The 14916-nt window shown below is 60.6% G+C and overlaps 2 protein-coding genes across 13 annotated transcripts; both read left to right on the top strand.

The window, feature by feature from the left end:
* Positions 1–5: 5 nt before the first annotated feature.
* Positions 6–2563, top strand: CCR10 (C-C motif chemokine receptor 10). Of its 2 annotated transcripts, none has more exons than XM_055256709.2 (2): positions 6–170; positions 1348–2563. In XM_055256709.2, exons 1-2 carry the CDS (start codon positions 147–149, stop codon positions 2410–2412), a joined length of 1089 nt encoding a protein of 362 aa, XP_055112684.1. In that variant the 5' UTR covers positions 6–146; the 3' UTR covers positions 2413–2563. The 2 variants fall into 2 exon arrangements, with proteins under 2 accessions (XP_055112684.1, XP_063485111.1); XM_063629041.1 differs by lacking the exon at positions 6–170 and adding an exon at positions 203–747.
* A 2822-nt stretch (positions 2564–5385) lies between these two features.
* Positions 5386–14045, top strand: PLEKHH3 (pleckstrin homology, MyTH4 and FERM domain containing H3). 11 transcript variants are annotated; one of them, XM_063629002.1, is made up of 15 exons: positions 5478–5558; positions 5888–6126; positions 7079–7213; positions 7542–7597; positions 7938–8017; positions 8118–8309; positions 8396–8553; positions 8658–8778; positions 9561–9867; positions 10387–10594; positions 10822–10958; positions 11247–11379; positions 11576–12034; positions 12331–12522; positions 13052–13646. In XM_063629002.1, exons 2-15 carry the CDS (start codon positions 5971–5973, stop codon positions 13313–13315), a joined length of 2598 nt encoding a protein of 865 aa, XP_063485072.1. In that variant the 5' UTR covers positions 5478–5558; positions 5888–5970; the 3' UTR covers positions 13316–13646. The 11 variants fall into 11 exon arrangements, 8 of the variants coding, with proteins under 8 accessions (XP_055112660.2, XP_063485073.1, XP_063485071.1 ...); XR_010118178.1 differs by lacking the exon at positions 5888–6126 and having other exon boundaries at positions 5386–5558; positions 10822–10949; positions 11576–12009; positions 13052–13189; XR_010118177.1 differs by lacking the exon at positions 5888–6126 and having other exon boundaries at positions 5386–5558; positions 11576–12009; positions 13052–13189.
* The last annotated feature ends 871 nt before the right edge of the window (positions 14046–14916 follow it).

Genomic DNA, 14916 nt, shown 5'->3' with positions numbered 1-14916 from the left:
TGGAGGAGGTGGAATGGGAAAGTGACCCCGTAGACCCTAATCCCCACCTCTCTCTCGGCCCCTCTCCCCGCCTCTTCCTTCCTGTCCCGCTAGTAGTTTAACTTCTACCCCGTGTGGCTATACCTCAGAAACCTGTGTAGCCAGAGATGGGGACGGAGGCCACAGAGCAGGTGGGAGTGGGGGCAGGGAGGGGGAGAAGGGTTACAGAGAGGGAGGAAACAGGGAAGGAATGGGATTCCCCACCTGGCAATAGGCCTCTGCCATCCTATCGGGATTCTTGGCGCTATCTCAGACTAAGGGTCCTCCAGATAAATGGGCTGGTGGTGTGAGGCTGGGGTTGTGGGACAGGGACTAGGGCTGAGGGGAAAGGCAGGTTGAACCTAGAGGTCCAGGGTCCCACCTGGGCCCTGAAAACCTGAGTCCCAACGCTGGAGACCCCCTTGGCATGAGTGGTTCAGTGTGCTGGTATTGGAGGTACAGGGAAGGTGGGTAGGGAAGGGAAAGAAGAGAAACAGAAACCCGCTCCAGACCGAGGTTGGAGTCCAGGGCTCAGGTCTGAGGCAAAGCCTGCATATGGGCATCCTTCCAGGAGAGGGCGCTGCAAAGGGAACTGAAGCTCTAGGATTTATTAATAATACAAACTTTGGGCTGGGCGCAATAGCTCACGCCTGTAATCCCAGCACTTTGGGAGGCCAAGGTGGGCGGATCACCTGAGGACAGGAGTTCGAGACCAGCCTGGCCAACATGGTGAAACCCCATCTCTACTAAAAATACAAAAATTAGCTGGGCGCGGTGGTGGGCGCCTGTAGTCCCAGCTACTCGGGAGGCTGAGGCAGGAGAATCGCTTGAACCCGGAGGCGGAAGTTGCAGTGAGCCGAGATCCTGCCACTGCACTCCAGCCTGGGCGACAGAGCAAGGCTCTGTCTCCAAAAATAATAATAATAATAAATAATAATAATAATACAAACTTTGTATTATGTCCTTTGGAGAATACAGGTTCTCCCCATCCATTATTTTCCATATTGCCATCCTCACAGCAAACCTTGAGAGGTGGGCTGGTCAGGATTTATAATCTCAACATTACAGGTTAGGTAACTGAGGTCTAGAAAGAGCAAGTGGCTTGCTCAAGGTCACCCAGGAAGCTGGAAGCAGAGGTAGGAGGGGTGCAAGGGAAGCCAAGGCCTGCTGAAGGTGTGCTAGGAAGAGTCTGGAGAAGAGCTTATGTCTCCCTGTGTACTGTTACATCCGGCCACACAGGAGCTCTCGGCTTGGAAGGCAAGTGTGGGCAGGGGAGTTGTGTGGTCAGATCTGTCTCGTAAGATCCCGCCTCTCATTTGACCCTCCCAGGTTTCCTGGGGCCATTACTCTGGGGATGAAGAGGACGCATACTCGGCTGAGCCGCTACCGGAGCTTTGCTACAAGGCCGATGTCCAGGCCTTCAGCCGGGCCTTCCAACCCAGTGTCTCCCTGACCGTGGCTGCGCTGGGTCTGGCCGGCAATGGCCTGGTCCTGGCCACCCACCTGGCAGCCCGACGCGCAGCGCGTTCGCCCACCTCTGCCCACCTGCTCCAGCTGGCCCTGGCCGACCTCTTGCTGGCCCTGACTCTGCCCTTCGCGGCAGCAGGGGCTCTTCAGGGCTGGAGTCTGGGAAGTGCCACCTGCCGCACCATCTCTGGCCTCTACTCGGCCTCCTTCCACGCCGGCTTCCTCTTCCTGGCCTGTATCAGCGCCGACCGCTACGTGGCCATCGCGCGAGCGCTCCCAGCCGGGCCGCGGCCCTCCACTCCTGGCCGCGCACACCTGGTCTCCGTCATCGTGTGGCTGCTGTCGCTGCTCCTGGCGCTGCCTGCGCTCCTCTACAGCCGGGATGGGCAGCGGGAAGGCCAACGACGCTGTCGCCTCATCTTCCCCGAGGGCCTCACGCAGACGGTGAAGGGGGCGAGCGCCGTGGCGCAGGTGGCCCTGGGCTTCGCGCTGCCGCTGGGCGTCATGGTAGCCTGCTACGCGCTTCTGGGCCGCACGCTGCTGGCCGCCAGGGGGCCCGAGCGCCAGCGTGCGCTGCGCGTCGTGGTGGCTCTGGTGGCGGCCTTCGTGGTGCTGCAGCTGCCCTACAGCCTCGCCCTGCTGCTGGATACGGCCGATCTACTGGCTGCGCGCGAGCGGAGCTGCCTTGCCAGCAAACGCAAGGATGTCGCACTGCTGGTGACCAGCGGCTTGGCCCTCGCCCGCTGCGGCCTCAATCCCGTGCTCTACGCCTTCCTGGGCCTGCGCTTCCGCCAGGACCTGCGGAGGCTGCTACGGGGTGCGGGCTGCCCCTCAGGGCCTCAACCCCGCCGCGGCTGCCCCCGCCGGCCCCGCCTTTCTTCCTGTTCAGCTCCCACGGAGACCCACAGTCTCTCCTGGGACAACTAGGGCTGCGAATCTAGAGGAGGGGGCAGGCTGAGGGTCGTGGGAAAGGGGAGTAGGTGGGGGAACACTGAGAAAGAGGCAGGGACCTAAAGGGACTACCTCTGTGCCTTGCCACATTAAATTGATAACATGGAAATGAGATGCAACCCAACAACTGTTACTATTTTTGAGTCACCGACTTGGAAGTGATTTGTGGCAGGGCGGAACCGGTGGGTTAACACCCCGCCCCCGCCCCCCCGCCCTGCGCTTGGCTTTCTGAGTGGAAGACGCTGAGGGCCTGGGTGGGGGTGGGGGGCTGCTGAGTCTACTAAGGCTCTAGCCACTGACACCCGCTCCACCGTCACCTGGCCTCAGCCAACAGAGGTGAGGTGGGAAAGCTGCCAGGCAAGGAGGGGTGGGGGTTCCTCTTGCAATACTGTAAGGAAGAGCTTTCTAACAACCAGAGCGCTCTCCAGTAATGGCTGCCTTAGCAAATACTGAGTTCCCGCTATTGGAATGTTCAAACTGTCGGGGACGCTGTGGGCCTTTGCGTGGTGTGGGGGGAGGGGGAGGGGCAGGGGATTCCCGTTTTTGGTGGGCGTTTGGATTACATTACCACTTTACGATCCCTTCCTAGTGTCTGTGATGGAAAGAAAAAATGAAAAAGTTAATTGTAAAAGTTGAGTTGAAGTTTTTCACCTTGAAGAAAAACCTAGGAGGGATTGCAATCTGAAAATTTCCAGAGTAGTTATCATGGGTGTGGTGGGGGTGAGGGATATTTGCTGTACTCCATCTTCTCTGGGGACTGGGTCAGAGGAAATGCACTGAGCTGGCCGGAGAGAGGTTGGATATGGGAAAAAACTTCTCTGCAGGCAAGGGCCTGGGATCCAGACCGGGAAGATGGTTGTGGTATCTCCATTCCTAGGTAATCTCTCAGTACAGGCCACTCTCATCTGGAGAGAGGCCACGGCCGAGATGGCCTCCTAGACACGCTCGCATTGATTCCTGGTCTTTGTTTTACACAATCACAACGGGCAGGATGGTGTTCACGTGCGACAGTTCTCGCGGTTTAATATCGGTCAGCAAAGCTGTCCCCACTGCTCCAGCCTGGAGTCTAGGGTCGAGAAGGGCGGGGCGTGGCGAGAAGGTCTCAAGGGAGGTGCTGGCCTGACGGCCCCGCCCGTCCCGCCCTGCCCTGCCCCGCCCCTCCCCGCCCAGCCCAGCCCGGCCCAGGCTAGCAGTCCACAGAGCCTCCGGCAGCAGCGGCGAAAAGGAGTCCCCCACGGCCTCTAGGGGCCAGGATCCAGGGAAGGTCCGGAGACGGCGCCGATCCTCAAAGGGTCCCGCACGCCAGCCACTGGGGACCGACCTGGAACCCTCCATCCGAGATCTCGGGAATCGCCGCTGAGTCAGCAACGCGCGCGCGCGCCCGCGGAGGCCGCGGCCCCGCCCCGGCCGCCTAGCGCCTGAGTTAACCCCTTCCTATACAGAACCGCAGGATATTAGCCCTAAGAGGCCTCCACTCTATTCGGAGACCACAGAATTCCTTAGAATCCCAAGCCACTCTTCCCAGCTGAGTTCGGTGAGCTGTGAGCTCTATATTCGATTTTATTTCCGGCCTAGGTCTGCACCTTCCCAGAGTGCCTGCCTCAACTCCTTCACCTCAAAAAGGAGGTGAGGCCGAGTGCAGTGGCTCATACCTGTAATCCCAGCACTTTGGGAAGCCAGGCTGGGAGGATCGCTTGAGCCCAGGAGTTCGAGACCAGCCTGGGCAACATAGTGAGACTTCATTTCTACAAAAAATAAATTTTAAAAATTAGCCAGGCATGGTGGTGTGCGCCTGTAGTCCCAGCTCCTGGAGAGGCTGAGGTGGGAGGATCCCTTGAGCCCAGGAGTTCGAGGCTGTAGTAAGCTATAATGGCTCCACCGCACCCCAGCCTGGGCAAGACAGCGAGACCCTGTCTGGAAGAAAAAAAAAAAAGGATGGGGGAGAGCTGAATCAGACCGAGAAACTCGAGAAACCGGACTCCTTCTCCCCAGACGTGGAGGGCCACCTCCAGAGCTGTGTCCTCGCAGGTCTGGACATACTCTTAGTAGCCAAGGCGTTTCCCTTTCTCAGGGACCCTGAGACGACACAGGGGTTCAGAGAGAGGCAGTTGGGTTTTCCTCTGTCCTGTGCCAAAGCTCCTCAACAGTGTTTTTAATTTGTTGGTTGGTGAGCCAAGAGTTAAAACAAGGGCCTGAAGGCGGGCTTCCGTGACGTCACTAGCACCCCGCGTCCGACCTCAGAGACTGGGGCGTGGCTAACATAGCCTCGTCCCCTCCCTCCCTGTTTCCCCGCCCCTCCCCGCTGTCACCAAGCCAGGGGCACATGATGCAACCCAACGCGGTTTCAGCCGTCTGATTGGTAGCCGCGCCCGGCGCCAGGCTCAGGGATTGGACAGAGGAGGCTGTGACGAAACCTGGACCCTGCCTAGTAAAGAAGGGAGGAGAGAAAGAAGAGAGAGGGGGGGCCCCCGGGAGGGAGGGGGCCTGGGGGGCGGGGTCCCAGCTCTGTGCTCGCGCCCCCAGCGTGCCAGTCCCGGGGCTGCAGGGAGCGCAGCGCGCGCGGCCCGGGCCCCGGCCAACGGACGCCCTACCGGACACGACCCTCCCTGCAGCTTGGACAACTGCCCACCTCGGACGCTGCACCGGACACTGCCCCCCACAGGGCTGGACACTCCAACGGACACTACTTCCCAGCTCCGGACATTGCTCCCTCCTCTCCCGGGGCCCTGGACGCTTTTCCCCCTCCCCCATCCGGGGGCCCAAACACTGAGCCCCCCTCAGCGTCTGGCTAGCGTCCCCTTGCACCCCAGCCCAGGACACTGCCTCCTCCCTGTCCTTTTCTCCCTTCTGCTCCTCCCACCTCATCTTTCCCCTGCCCGGGTCGGAGCCCCGCCAGTTCCTCCGACCCCCTGCTGCTCGGCCGCGGCTGCCCGCGCCCCCATCCCCAGCTCCTCGCCCGGATGCCTCTCCCCGGGGGACTGTGGTGGCTTCTCTGCTGCCGTCGAGGCTTCACTCTTCTGCACCGGGACTACGGGGACGGCGAGCTTAGCGGGGACGGGGACGAGGACGAGGACGAGGAAACCTTTGAGCTGCGGACCCCGAGTCCAGCGGGCGGCGGGAGGGTAAGTCCCGGGGGTTCGGAGCCTCGTCTCAATCACTCTCGCTGTAACCGGCCGTCACGCTGATCCGCTCCAGCCTCCAGCCACACGCTGCGCGCTTGGCGAACTAGGGACAAGGGAGAGTTTTTTGCCTGGGGGCCAAAGCCCCCGGGAGCTCTCGGAGCAGCAGCCCTACTCGGGATGTGCCTGTGGGCCTCCCGCTGCAGGCTGGGCGCTGTCCACCTGCTGGGGGCCCTGAGGCAGGGGAGGTGTCACGCGTGGCCCGACCTGGCCCTGCCTCTCCCTTCCCCGCTGGGCCCGCGTCCCATCCCGTCTCCTTCCGCCTCCGCCAGCGCCGAGGAATGTGGCGAGGCCGGCTGGGCGGCTCGAACGCCTGGGTCCCCCTCCGCTCCCAGTTCGCAAGCGCGGAGGCCAGATGCGAGAGCTCCCGCTGCGGAGACCTGGACGAGGGAGAGAAGTCATCCCAGGATTGGGGTCTGTGGAGGGGACCCCACGGAGAGGGAGGTGGGGGCTCTTTGAGGACCCCTCCTCATTACCCTGCCACTCAGGACAGAACTCTCGGCTTTCCCCGGTGAGGCTCCTGGGAAACCCCTGAGGGGATGGATGGTGAGGGACACTGGGCTGCTGACTGGTTTTGTCGAATCTCCCCGTGGGGAAATAGAGGCATCATTGGTGTGGGAGACCTCCATCCCTTGACGTCTCCTCCCGCATCCCCCCTGCACACTGGCGGCCAGACTCCCGTGTGCTGTGGCCCGGGTCAGGCTCCCATCCCCCGCGCAGGGGTCCCCAGCAGGCCCAGTGGCTCGGTGCCCGGGTGGGGCGGGCTGCGCCGCCGGGGCCGGCGCCAGCACCTGGCGGAGGCGGAGAGTGGATAAATATAGAGGGGGGGGAGGGAAGCAGGGCACTGCGATTAGGGGAGTTAGCCTAAGAGGGTGGTCAGTACCTGCCACATGTGGTGTGGCTGACAGCCCCACTCAGACCTTCCAGAAAATAGGTGGAGGTTCACGTAAGAAGGGCGCAGGACCCAGGCATCCCCAAGCTTCCAGCTTGGGCAGGGTCGGCTTTACCAAGCCATTGCCTCCCTCATGCTCCACCTCAACTCCCCCCTTCCCAGAGCCCGGGGACAGGTGTCCCTGGTCCCCTCCCCCACCTCCCCCTCTTGGCTTTAGCAGTCTGGGAGCAATATGAGGATGGCACGGTTCCTGCCTGACTGGCCTCCGGGTTGGGTTTGTGGCCTCTGTCAGACCCCAGTCTACAGTTGAAGTTCCAGGACAGGGGGAAGGGAGGAGGAGGGGGAGGGGGAGGGCAAAACCCTGAACTACACCTGCCTCCAGAGGGTGTGCCATTCCTCAGTCTGGCCGGCCTTCCTAAGCCCCAGCAAAGGGGCAGGGTCTCTGCTCACCGTTGAGTCTCAGGAGTGTCTATGGGAGAATGTAAGACGCTTTTGGAGAAAGCCCTATACTGAAAGGGTCCCTCTGCCCTTCATTCACCTCTGTGCCTACCACCTGTCCTGCCTTGGCCAGGGAGGCAGTGTGGAAGAAGGGAAAATGAGGAGGAGAGGGTGCCTTGGAGCCTGGCAGAAAGAGCTCACCTCTCCTGTTTCAAAGATGGGGAAACTAAGGCCCGGAGACGGGAAGAGACTTGCCCAAGGTTCCACAGTGAGTTAGTGGTGGGGCGGGAATTGGAACCCAGGTCTCCTGACTCTCTGCCCAGTGCTCTTTCCACCCTACCCTACCCTTGATTGTATCTTCAAAGGGTAACTGAGAGGAGCCTTGGCTCCTTAGCTCCTGCTGTTCTGGAGAGCTTGTCCTGTTGAGACCGGCGGGAGGGGCGAGCCCAGCGGCTCCAGCGTGCTCCACCCCAGTCACGACCCCACTCTGTGACTCCTTCCTCAATCCCCTGAGCAGCCCTGTCCTGAGGGCAGAAGGCACGAACCTTGCGCAGGAAGGGCTCTGACCCTGAGGGCTTCCCCGCCTGTCTCCCCAGGGTCCCCTGGAAGTGACGCTGACTCAGCCAGTGAGGAGCGGGCCTGTCTCCAACAGGTGAGCTACGCCCCTATGTCCCATAGTCTGGAGACCCCAGCATGTTCCCGGGACCTCCATCCTCTCTGTCTCCCCTAGCGGTTGTGCAATAAGGGAGAGGCCCTACGCCGGACGCTGTGGTTTGGCTGGGGTCCCGGGGGGCGGTCCGGCTGGGGGCGCGGGGAGAAAGAGGGGGGTCGGGGCTATTTCTGGTTCCAGGTCAGAATGGCCCAGCGGTTCCCACAGCCTGGGGGAGGGGTGCCCAGCTTGGGAGCAGACACCCTTGCGGTCTGGGGAGCCCCTACAGAGGAGCCCCCTAGAGGCAGAGTGGAGGCCCAACCCTCCCTCCCCTCTGGCCCAGGCTGCAGAGCTGGGAGGAGACTTGGAGCCTCATCCCGGAGAAAGGGCTGCCGGAGGACGACCCGGACATCGTTGTGAAAGGTAGAGACCCCCCTCAGCGCACTCTGGAGGCCCCCAATCCCAATCCCCTAGGGATTAATGTCTCCTACTGATGTCCCTTCCCTCCCTCTCCGGCCCCCAGGTTGGCTGTACCGGGAGCCCCGCGGAGGAGGGGCGCGGCCCTGGCTGCCCCCGCGCCGAGCCTGGTTTGTGCTCACGCGGGACTCCCTGGATCAGTTCAGCAGCAGCGGGAAAGGGGCGCGGCGTCTCGGGAGCCTCGTGCTCACCAGCCTGTGCTCGGTGACCGGCCCAGAGCGCAGGCGTAAGGAGACAGGTGAGACCTCTTGGGGACTCTCCTACCTTCCTGGGCAGGGGCCCCGGCAGACCCTAATGGCCCTCCCCGGCCTCTCTTTTCCCCAGGTCTGTGGTCAGTGACTGTGTCTGGTCGGAAACACAGTGTCCGCCTCTGCTCCCCACGCCAGGCAGAGGCTGAGCGCTGGGGGGTGGCATTGCGGGAAGTGATCGCCTCCAAGGCACCCCTGGAGACCCCCACCCAGCTACTGCTCAGGGACATACAGGTACACACCAGGGAGAGCCAGGAGAGTGGTGGACCCCAAAGCTTTCTGGGCTCGTGAGGAACTCCCTTCCCCATCAAGGTGACCCTCTCTCCCTGGCCCCCTAGGAAAGTTGCGGGGACCCAGAGGCCGTTGCCCTCATTTACCTGAGGAACCCGATTCTGAGACACACTAGTGGAGCCTTGTACGCCCCGCTCCTGCCCCTGCCCTATGGAGTCAGCGCCCCAGGTGAGTGGTCCCATGGCCCAAGTCCCCTTGATGGGATGGCGTGGTTCAGAGGTAAGAATCTGAATCCCTTAACTGGCAGGGATCTAAGCATCCTTCAGAGACCTGCCAGCTCCCCACTTTTTGAAGGATGAAGGTGAAACTGGAAGCTGGCCAGGGTGGAGGGGAGGAAGCCAGCATACACAAAAGGGCCCCCTTTGGCCACCTTCTCTATGGGTCTCATTCTGACTACTGATGTTCCTTCAGGAGTTTGTACACTCTCCTATTTTTTCATTATCCTCTTGAGACCATGCCATATTACCTTTACAAGTGGTAGAAAAGCTACCACTTTTGTAGAACGTGCTGGCCTCATCCAACTGTACTTCTCCCTAAACGCTGTAGTAACTGGCCCAGGTCCTAAAGTTAGAGGATTAAAGGGTGCTAGGAGAGGAACCCCGGTTTTCTGACTCCTAGTCCAGCCTGTTTTCTGACTATGGTGGTGAGCCTCAGTATGGAGTTACAGCATCTGGGGTGTGAATCTACAGCCCTTCCCGGCCGTCCCTCTCCCTAAGTCCAAATCCAGGCTTAGTGGGATTGGGAAGGGGATTCCCGGGAGGCAGAGGTTGAGAGTCTGGCTCCGTGGGACCACTGCTTTCCCTTCACTCTTCCTGTCGTTCGTACCCTCCCCTCCCTGCCACCCTATCCCCTTATATTCCCTCTGACCTTCCCCTGGTTCATGCCTTCCTCCCAGGGCGCAGCTCTGTGTCCCCTCTCCAAACCGTCCCTCCGCCCCCACCCTCCCACAGGTCCGGGCTATGCACCCCTGCGCGAGGAGGCGGTGCGGCTGTTCTTGGCGCTGCAGGCGCTGGAGGGGGCGCGGCGCCCTGGGCCCTTGATGCAGGGTGTGCTCCAAACCTGCCGGGACTTGCCCGCGCTCCGGGATGAACTCTTCCTGCAGCTGGCTAAGCAGACCTCCGGCCCTGCAGGCCCCCCCGGGCTCCCGGCTACCCAAGACCCTGCGGCCCTGCGGTACTGGCAACTCCTCACCTGCATGAGCTGCACCTTCCGACCTGGGGGAGCTGTGCGGGGGCACCTCCTGGGGCACTTGGAGAGGTGAGAGGGGCGGGGCGGGGGTTACGGCCTAGGCGAGGAGCTACCGGGCTGGGAGAGAATGGTCTTTTGCAAAAGACTTGGTAGGTAAAGAACCTAGTAATACATACAGTGCCTTTGTGGGAAATACAAGATCCTCAGTTGTGAGCGGATGTATTACAATAAAACGCCCCCCTTGGGCTGAGGAATTATGAAAAGGCTACTTTTCCTCCAGCTGATGCAGGCCAGCGCCAGGGCGTAGGAAAATGTAGTAAAGTAGCTGGATTTCGATTTCAGGCCGAAGGAAGATCACGAAGACTTTCGAAAGTGGTGGGGGCAGTTGGGAGAAAGCTGCCAGGGGACTTGAAAAGTAATTCAGCTCTATGCAAAGCACTGGGGACAGATTTAGAAGACCCTTCAAAGAACTTGAGTTGGGGCGGGGAGGAAATCGGCTAGATAAAATAAACTGTAAGAGAAGAAGGCAAGAGGGAGGGGGAGAAGGAAAGCCCTTGGAGTATTGATCCCTGGTTCCTCCTAACCCAGGACCGAGCAGGCACTCCCGGACTCGGAACTTGCGGAATATGCGCGCTTCATCCGGAAAGCGCTGGGCCGGACGCGCGGCCGAGAGCTGGTGCCCTCGCTGGCGGAGATTTCCGCGTTGAGCCAACGGCAGGAGCTGCTGTGTACCGTGCACTGTCCGGGGGCTGGTGCCTGTGCTGTGGCCATCGACTCCCACACCACGGCGGGGGAGGTGAGGCCAGAGAAAGGCCCCATGACCTCCATCCCTCCCTGCCAGCTTCTCACGCCTGTCTCTCCCGCTTCCTGGACCCTAGGTTTGCCCCGAGTCTCAGATTATTTTGGTAAGGGAGGGAGTGGTGGTGACAGGACTAAGAGACCCCTTCCAATTGAATCAACCCCTCCCAGCATCCTGGCAAGAACCCTGAGTGGTCTAACTTTCCCCTCACCCTCCTCTTCTAGGTGGCTCGAGAGCTGGTGGGGCGGCTGGGCTTGGCCCGGAGCCGCAACGCATTCGCGCTGTACGAGCAGCGAGGCGCCCAGGAGCGAGCCCTGGCTGGGGGGACCCTCGTGGCCGACGTGCTCACCAGGTTTGAGAAGTAAATGTCCAGCCCCAGCCCTGCTCTCTATTAGCCCACCCACTTCTCAGCTGAGGTCAGTCTCTAAGCGGACATTATCCAGCGCTTGTCCCTGGCCCTGCGCTGTGGTATCCTCTGGTTTACAGATGGACCTGCCTGCCGCAGGTTTGCAGTCCGACTGCAGCATCACCTCCGCCGTCGGCTCCGCCCAGGCCCCGCCCCAAACATATGGCCCCGCCCCCACCCCAAGCTGCCCTCGCCGTAGGGGTCCGGCTTCTCCCTAGCGCTTCGTCCGCTCCTCTTCTGCAGCTTGGCCGCGGAGGAAGCTGGGTTGGAGGACTCGCCTGACTCCGGGTGGAGACTATGTCTGCGTCTTCACGGACCTCTGCACCCTGAGGGGCTGTCCCCAGACGGTCACGAACTGCCTTTCCTCTTTGAGCAGGTGAGGCTCTCCGGCGTTCACGCCTCCAAACAGACCCCCAAACCTGAACCCCTGGTTTTCTGGGCCGTCTCATTTCATCACTATGGCAGCCCCGCGGAAGGCGTGACTGGAACCTAAAACTCCTCAGATTCCGCGAGGCGTTTTCGCGACGGTTCCGCCGCCGCTCGTGCCCTGACGCCAGGTGCCTCCCCTGCAGGCTCACGCTCTGCTGCTGCGGGGCCGGCCGCCCCCACCCGACGACACGCTGCGCGCCCTGGCGGCGCTGCGCCTGCAGAGCCTGCACCGGGACTTCTCTCCGCGGGTGCCCCTGCCCCGCCTGGACCGCCTGCTCCCGCCCCCGGCCCCGCCGCGCGAAGACCCGCCCCGCCCGACCTCCAGGCCGCCCCCTTCCGCTGCCCTGCTGGCCGGGGCGCTCTGGAGCCCGGGCCTGGCCAAGAGGCGGGCGGAGCGGGCCCGGCGCGGCGGGGCCGGCCGCACTGCGGGAAGCATTGCCCGCGAGGGAGGAGGCGGCGCCGGCACGGCAGCTGCCGTGCTGGGCGGCTGGAAGCGGCTACGGGGCATGGGCCGAGCTGAGGCCATGGCCGCCTACCTGGCCCTGGCGGCGCAGTGTCCGGGGTTCGGCGCTGCTCGGTATGACGTTCTGGAGCTGAGCACGGTGAGGGGGAGAAGGGAGAAGGGGACTCTGGCGGCCCAAGCCCCACACCTTTGCCCCAGAGCCACAGGTCCCACGGAGGGTCACGTAATTCCCCACATCCAGAACAGTTACTCATCTCAAACCCCAGGAGTCACCAGCCCTTGGGCCCTCACATCCCTGGAGCCTTAGCCCCCTCCACACACGTGCTGTGAATCATAGGGGGATCAGGAAACTCCTGCTCACAGACACCCATCTCCCCCTACCAAAAATAACGCTGGGCTCCTCCTTCCACCCTGACTCTGCCCCTCTGTCTGCAGGAGCCTGGTGGGGGTGCTCCACAGAAGCTGTGCCTGGGCTTGGGAGCCAAGGCCATGTCCCTCTCCCGGCCGGGGGAGACAGAGCCCATCCACAGTGTCAGCTATGGCCATGTGGCCGCCTGCCAACTAATGGGCCCCCACACCCTGGCCTTGAGGGTAGGAGAGAGCCAGCTCCTCCTGCAGAGCCCCCAGGTGAGTGAGAAGAGGAGTTGTGGGAGGAGGGGAGAAGGGAAGGAATGTCAGGAAGCATTTATGGAACACCAAACATGGGCCAGGTAGAGCTCTAAGCACTGGGGATCCAGCAGTGATCACAGACAAGCTGAAGGAGCTTACACTAGAGTGGAGTCAGACAATAAACAAGGAATCCCAGGCTATGAAGACAGTGAGAAATGCTACAAGGGAAAGAGTGATGTGACAGGAAGCCAGGGAAGGGTTCTCAAAAAGGGTGCCATTTAAGCTAGCCAGGGAAGACCTGGGGGAACAGCATTCCAGGTAGAAAGAATTGCAAGGCAGCCGGGTGCAGTGGCTCATGCCTGTAATCCCAGCACTTTGGGAGGCCGAGGCGGGCGGATCACGAGGTCAGGAGATCGAGACCATCCTGACGAACATGGTGAAACCCCATCTCTACTAAAAATATGAAAATTAGCTGGGGGTGGTGGTGCACACCTGTAGTCCCAGCTACTCGGGAAGCTGAGGTAGGAGAATTGCTTGAACCCGGCAGGCAGAGGTTGCAGTGAGCCGAGGCACTTCAGCCTGGCAACAGAGCAAGACTCCGTCTCAACAACAACAACAACAACAACAACAACAGAATGTTAGAAGAGCAGAAAGAACCAAGTATAACTGGCACATAGAAATGAAGGAGAGAGGCTGGGCGCAGTGGTTCATGCCTGTAATCCCAGCACTTTGGGAGGCCAAGACGGGCAGATCACGAGGTCAGGAGATCGAGACCATCTTGGCTAACACGGTGAAACCCCGTTTCTACTAAAAATACAAAAAATTAGCCGGGCGTGTTGGCGGGCGCCTGTAGTTCCAGCTACTCGGAAGGCTGAGGCAGGAGAATGGCGAGAACCCGGGAGGCGGAGCTTGCAGTGAGCTGAGATCGTGCCACTGCACTCCAACCTGGGGGACACAGCGAGACACAGCGAGACTCCATCTCAAAAAGAAAAAAAAAAGAAGGAGAGAGTGGTGATAAGGAAGGAAAGGTTGCAGGGCCAGAGCACGTAGGACCCTGGTGGGGAAGCTGGAGCCCTAGAGCCTGGAGAAAGGATGAGAAAAAGAAGAGAACCTGGCAGCCCCTGTTGCACACTGACCTCTGCCCTCTCTTAGGTGGAAGAGATCATGCAGCTGGTGAATGCCTACTTGGCCAACCCCTCCCCCGAGAGGCCCTGCAGCAACTCTTCTCCTCCATGCCAAGACCTGCCAGACACATCCCTTCCCAGCCAGCGCCCGGGCCTGGACGAGCCCCAGGGACAGTCTGGCTGCTTGGGGCAGCTGCAGGACTGAGCCTGCCAAGAGGTCACGACTTTCCTCCTGCCTGCAGCCTGGGCCAGGACTGCTCTGAGATTTGAGGGAAACATGGACCCTTTTGGCCCTGCAGGGACAGGGCACATCCCACACCCAAGGGCTACAATGGGTGTGGGCAATTTTCTAGTTTGTTTCTTAATTTATTTGTAGAAGAGAAGCAAAAAAAAAAAAAGGTTTCTTATTTACACAAACCCTTCCTGTGGGAGTGTTATTCAGTGGGACAAGTTGGAACCCCATCATGCAGAGCCCCGCCTCTGGGGACGCCCACACCCTGGGCTTTTACCAGGCTCTGGGGGAAGTCTGGACACCACAGCGCTTCCCCATCCCCCTCCTTGACCTTCCAGACTTAACCTCCTCCTGGCCAGTATGCTGCCACAAGCTTGTGGGTGGAGCAGGCAAACAGGCCTCATTGGAAGCTGGCAGTTACTCACCCTCCCTTCTCCACTGAGTGGCATACAGATGGCCTCCTGGAATCCCTGAGGCTGGAGGGCAGTGAGTCATCAGATCTGGCACTGCCCATTTCTTACCCAGTGTCCAGCTCTGGGCCCATCACTGGTGTGCCTAATGCTTTGGGCCTAGAATGGAGAGAAGCTTGGGGCAGATAACCAACCCACGAATTTCTCTGGCACAGAAAAGTAACTCAGGATGTGCTCAGCCCTACTCTTGAATTCTGTTTCTACTGATCAGGTTGGGTTGAACTGGATTGAGTTCCTGGAACTCTCATGGCCCTGGGCACTGGGAATCTGGAGTCCTGGCTCTCCTGGCCTGCTCGGAATGTAGTGTGCCCTCCGTCGGTAGACCCCACCTCCTCTGCCCTGAGTGGAAGAGGTTGGGGCAACATTGACCCTCACTGGGGCAAAGCTTAGGCGCTGAGGAGACAGCAAACCTCAGTAAAGCTCTGTAATCTTGAGACAAGGGCTGACTCTAGTAATACTAAACAGCCTAGTTCAAGGTGAGGGATGCCAGTGGAAACAGTGAACACACTAAGATTTGGACTAAGTAGTAAGACGTTGGAGGAGGTGAAGGCCACCCTACTGTCAGATGCCTAGAAACTGGACCCCT

The sequence above is a fragment of the Symphalangus syndactylus genome, chromosome 20, assembly GCF_028878055.3.
Source record: "Symphalangus syndactylus isolate Jambi chromosome 20, NHGRI_mSymSyn1-v2.1_pri, whole genome shotgun sequence".
Taxonomy (NCBI): domain Eukaryota; kingdom Metazoa; phylum Chordata; class Mammalia; order Primates; family Hylobatidae; genus Symphalangus; species Symphalangus syndactylus.
Note: the sequence above shows the minus strand (reverse complement) of the source record. Positions and strands in the feature narration are given on the sequence as shown.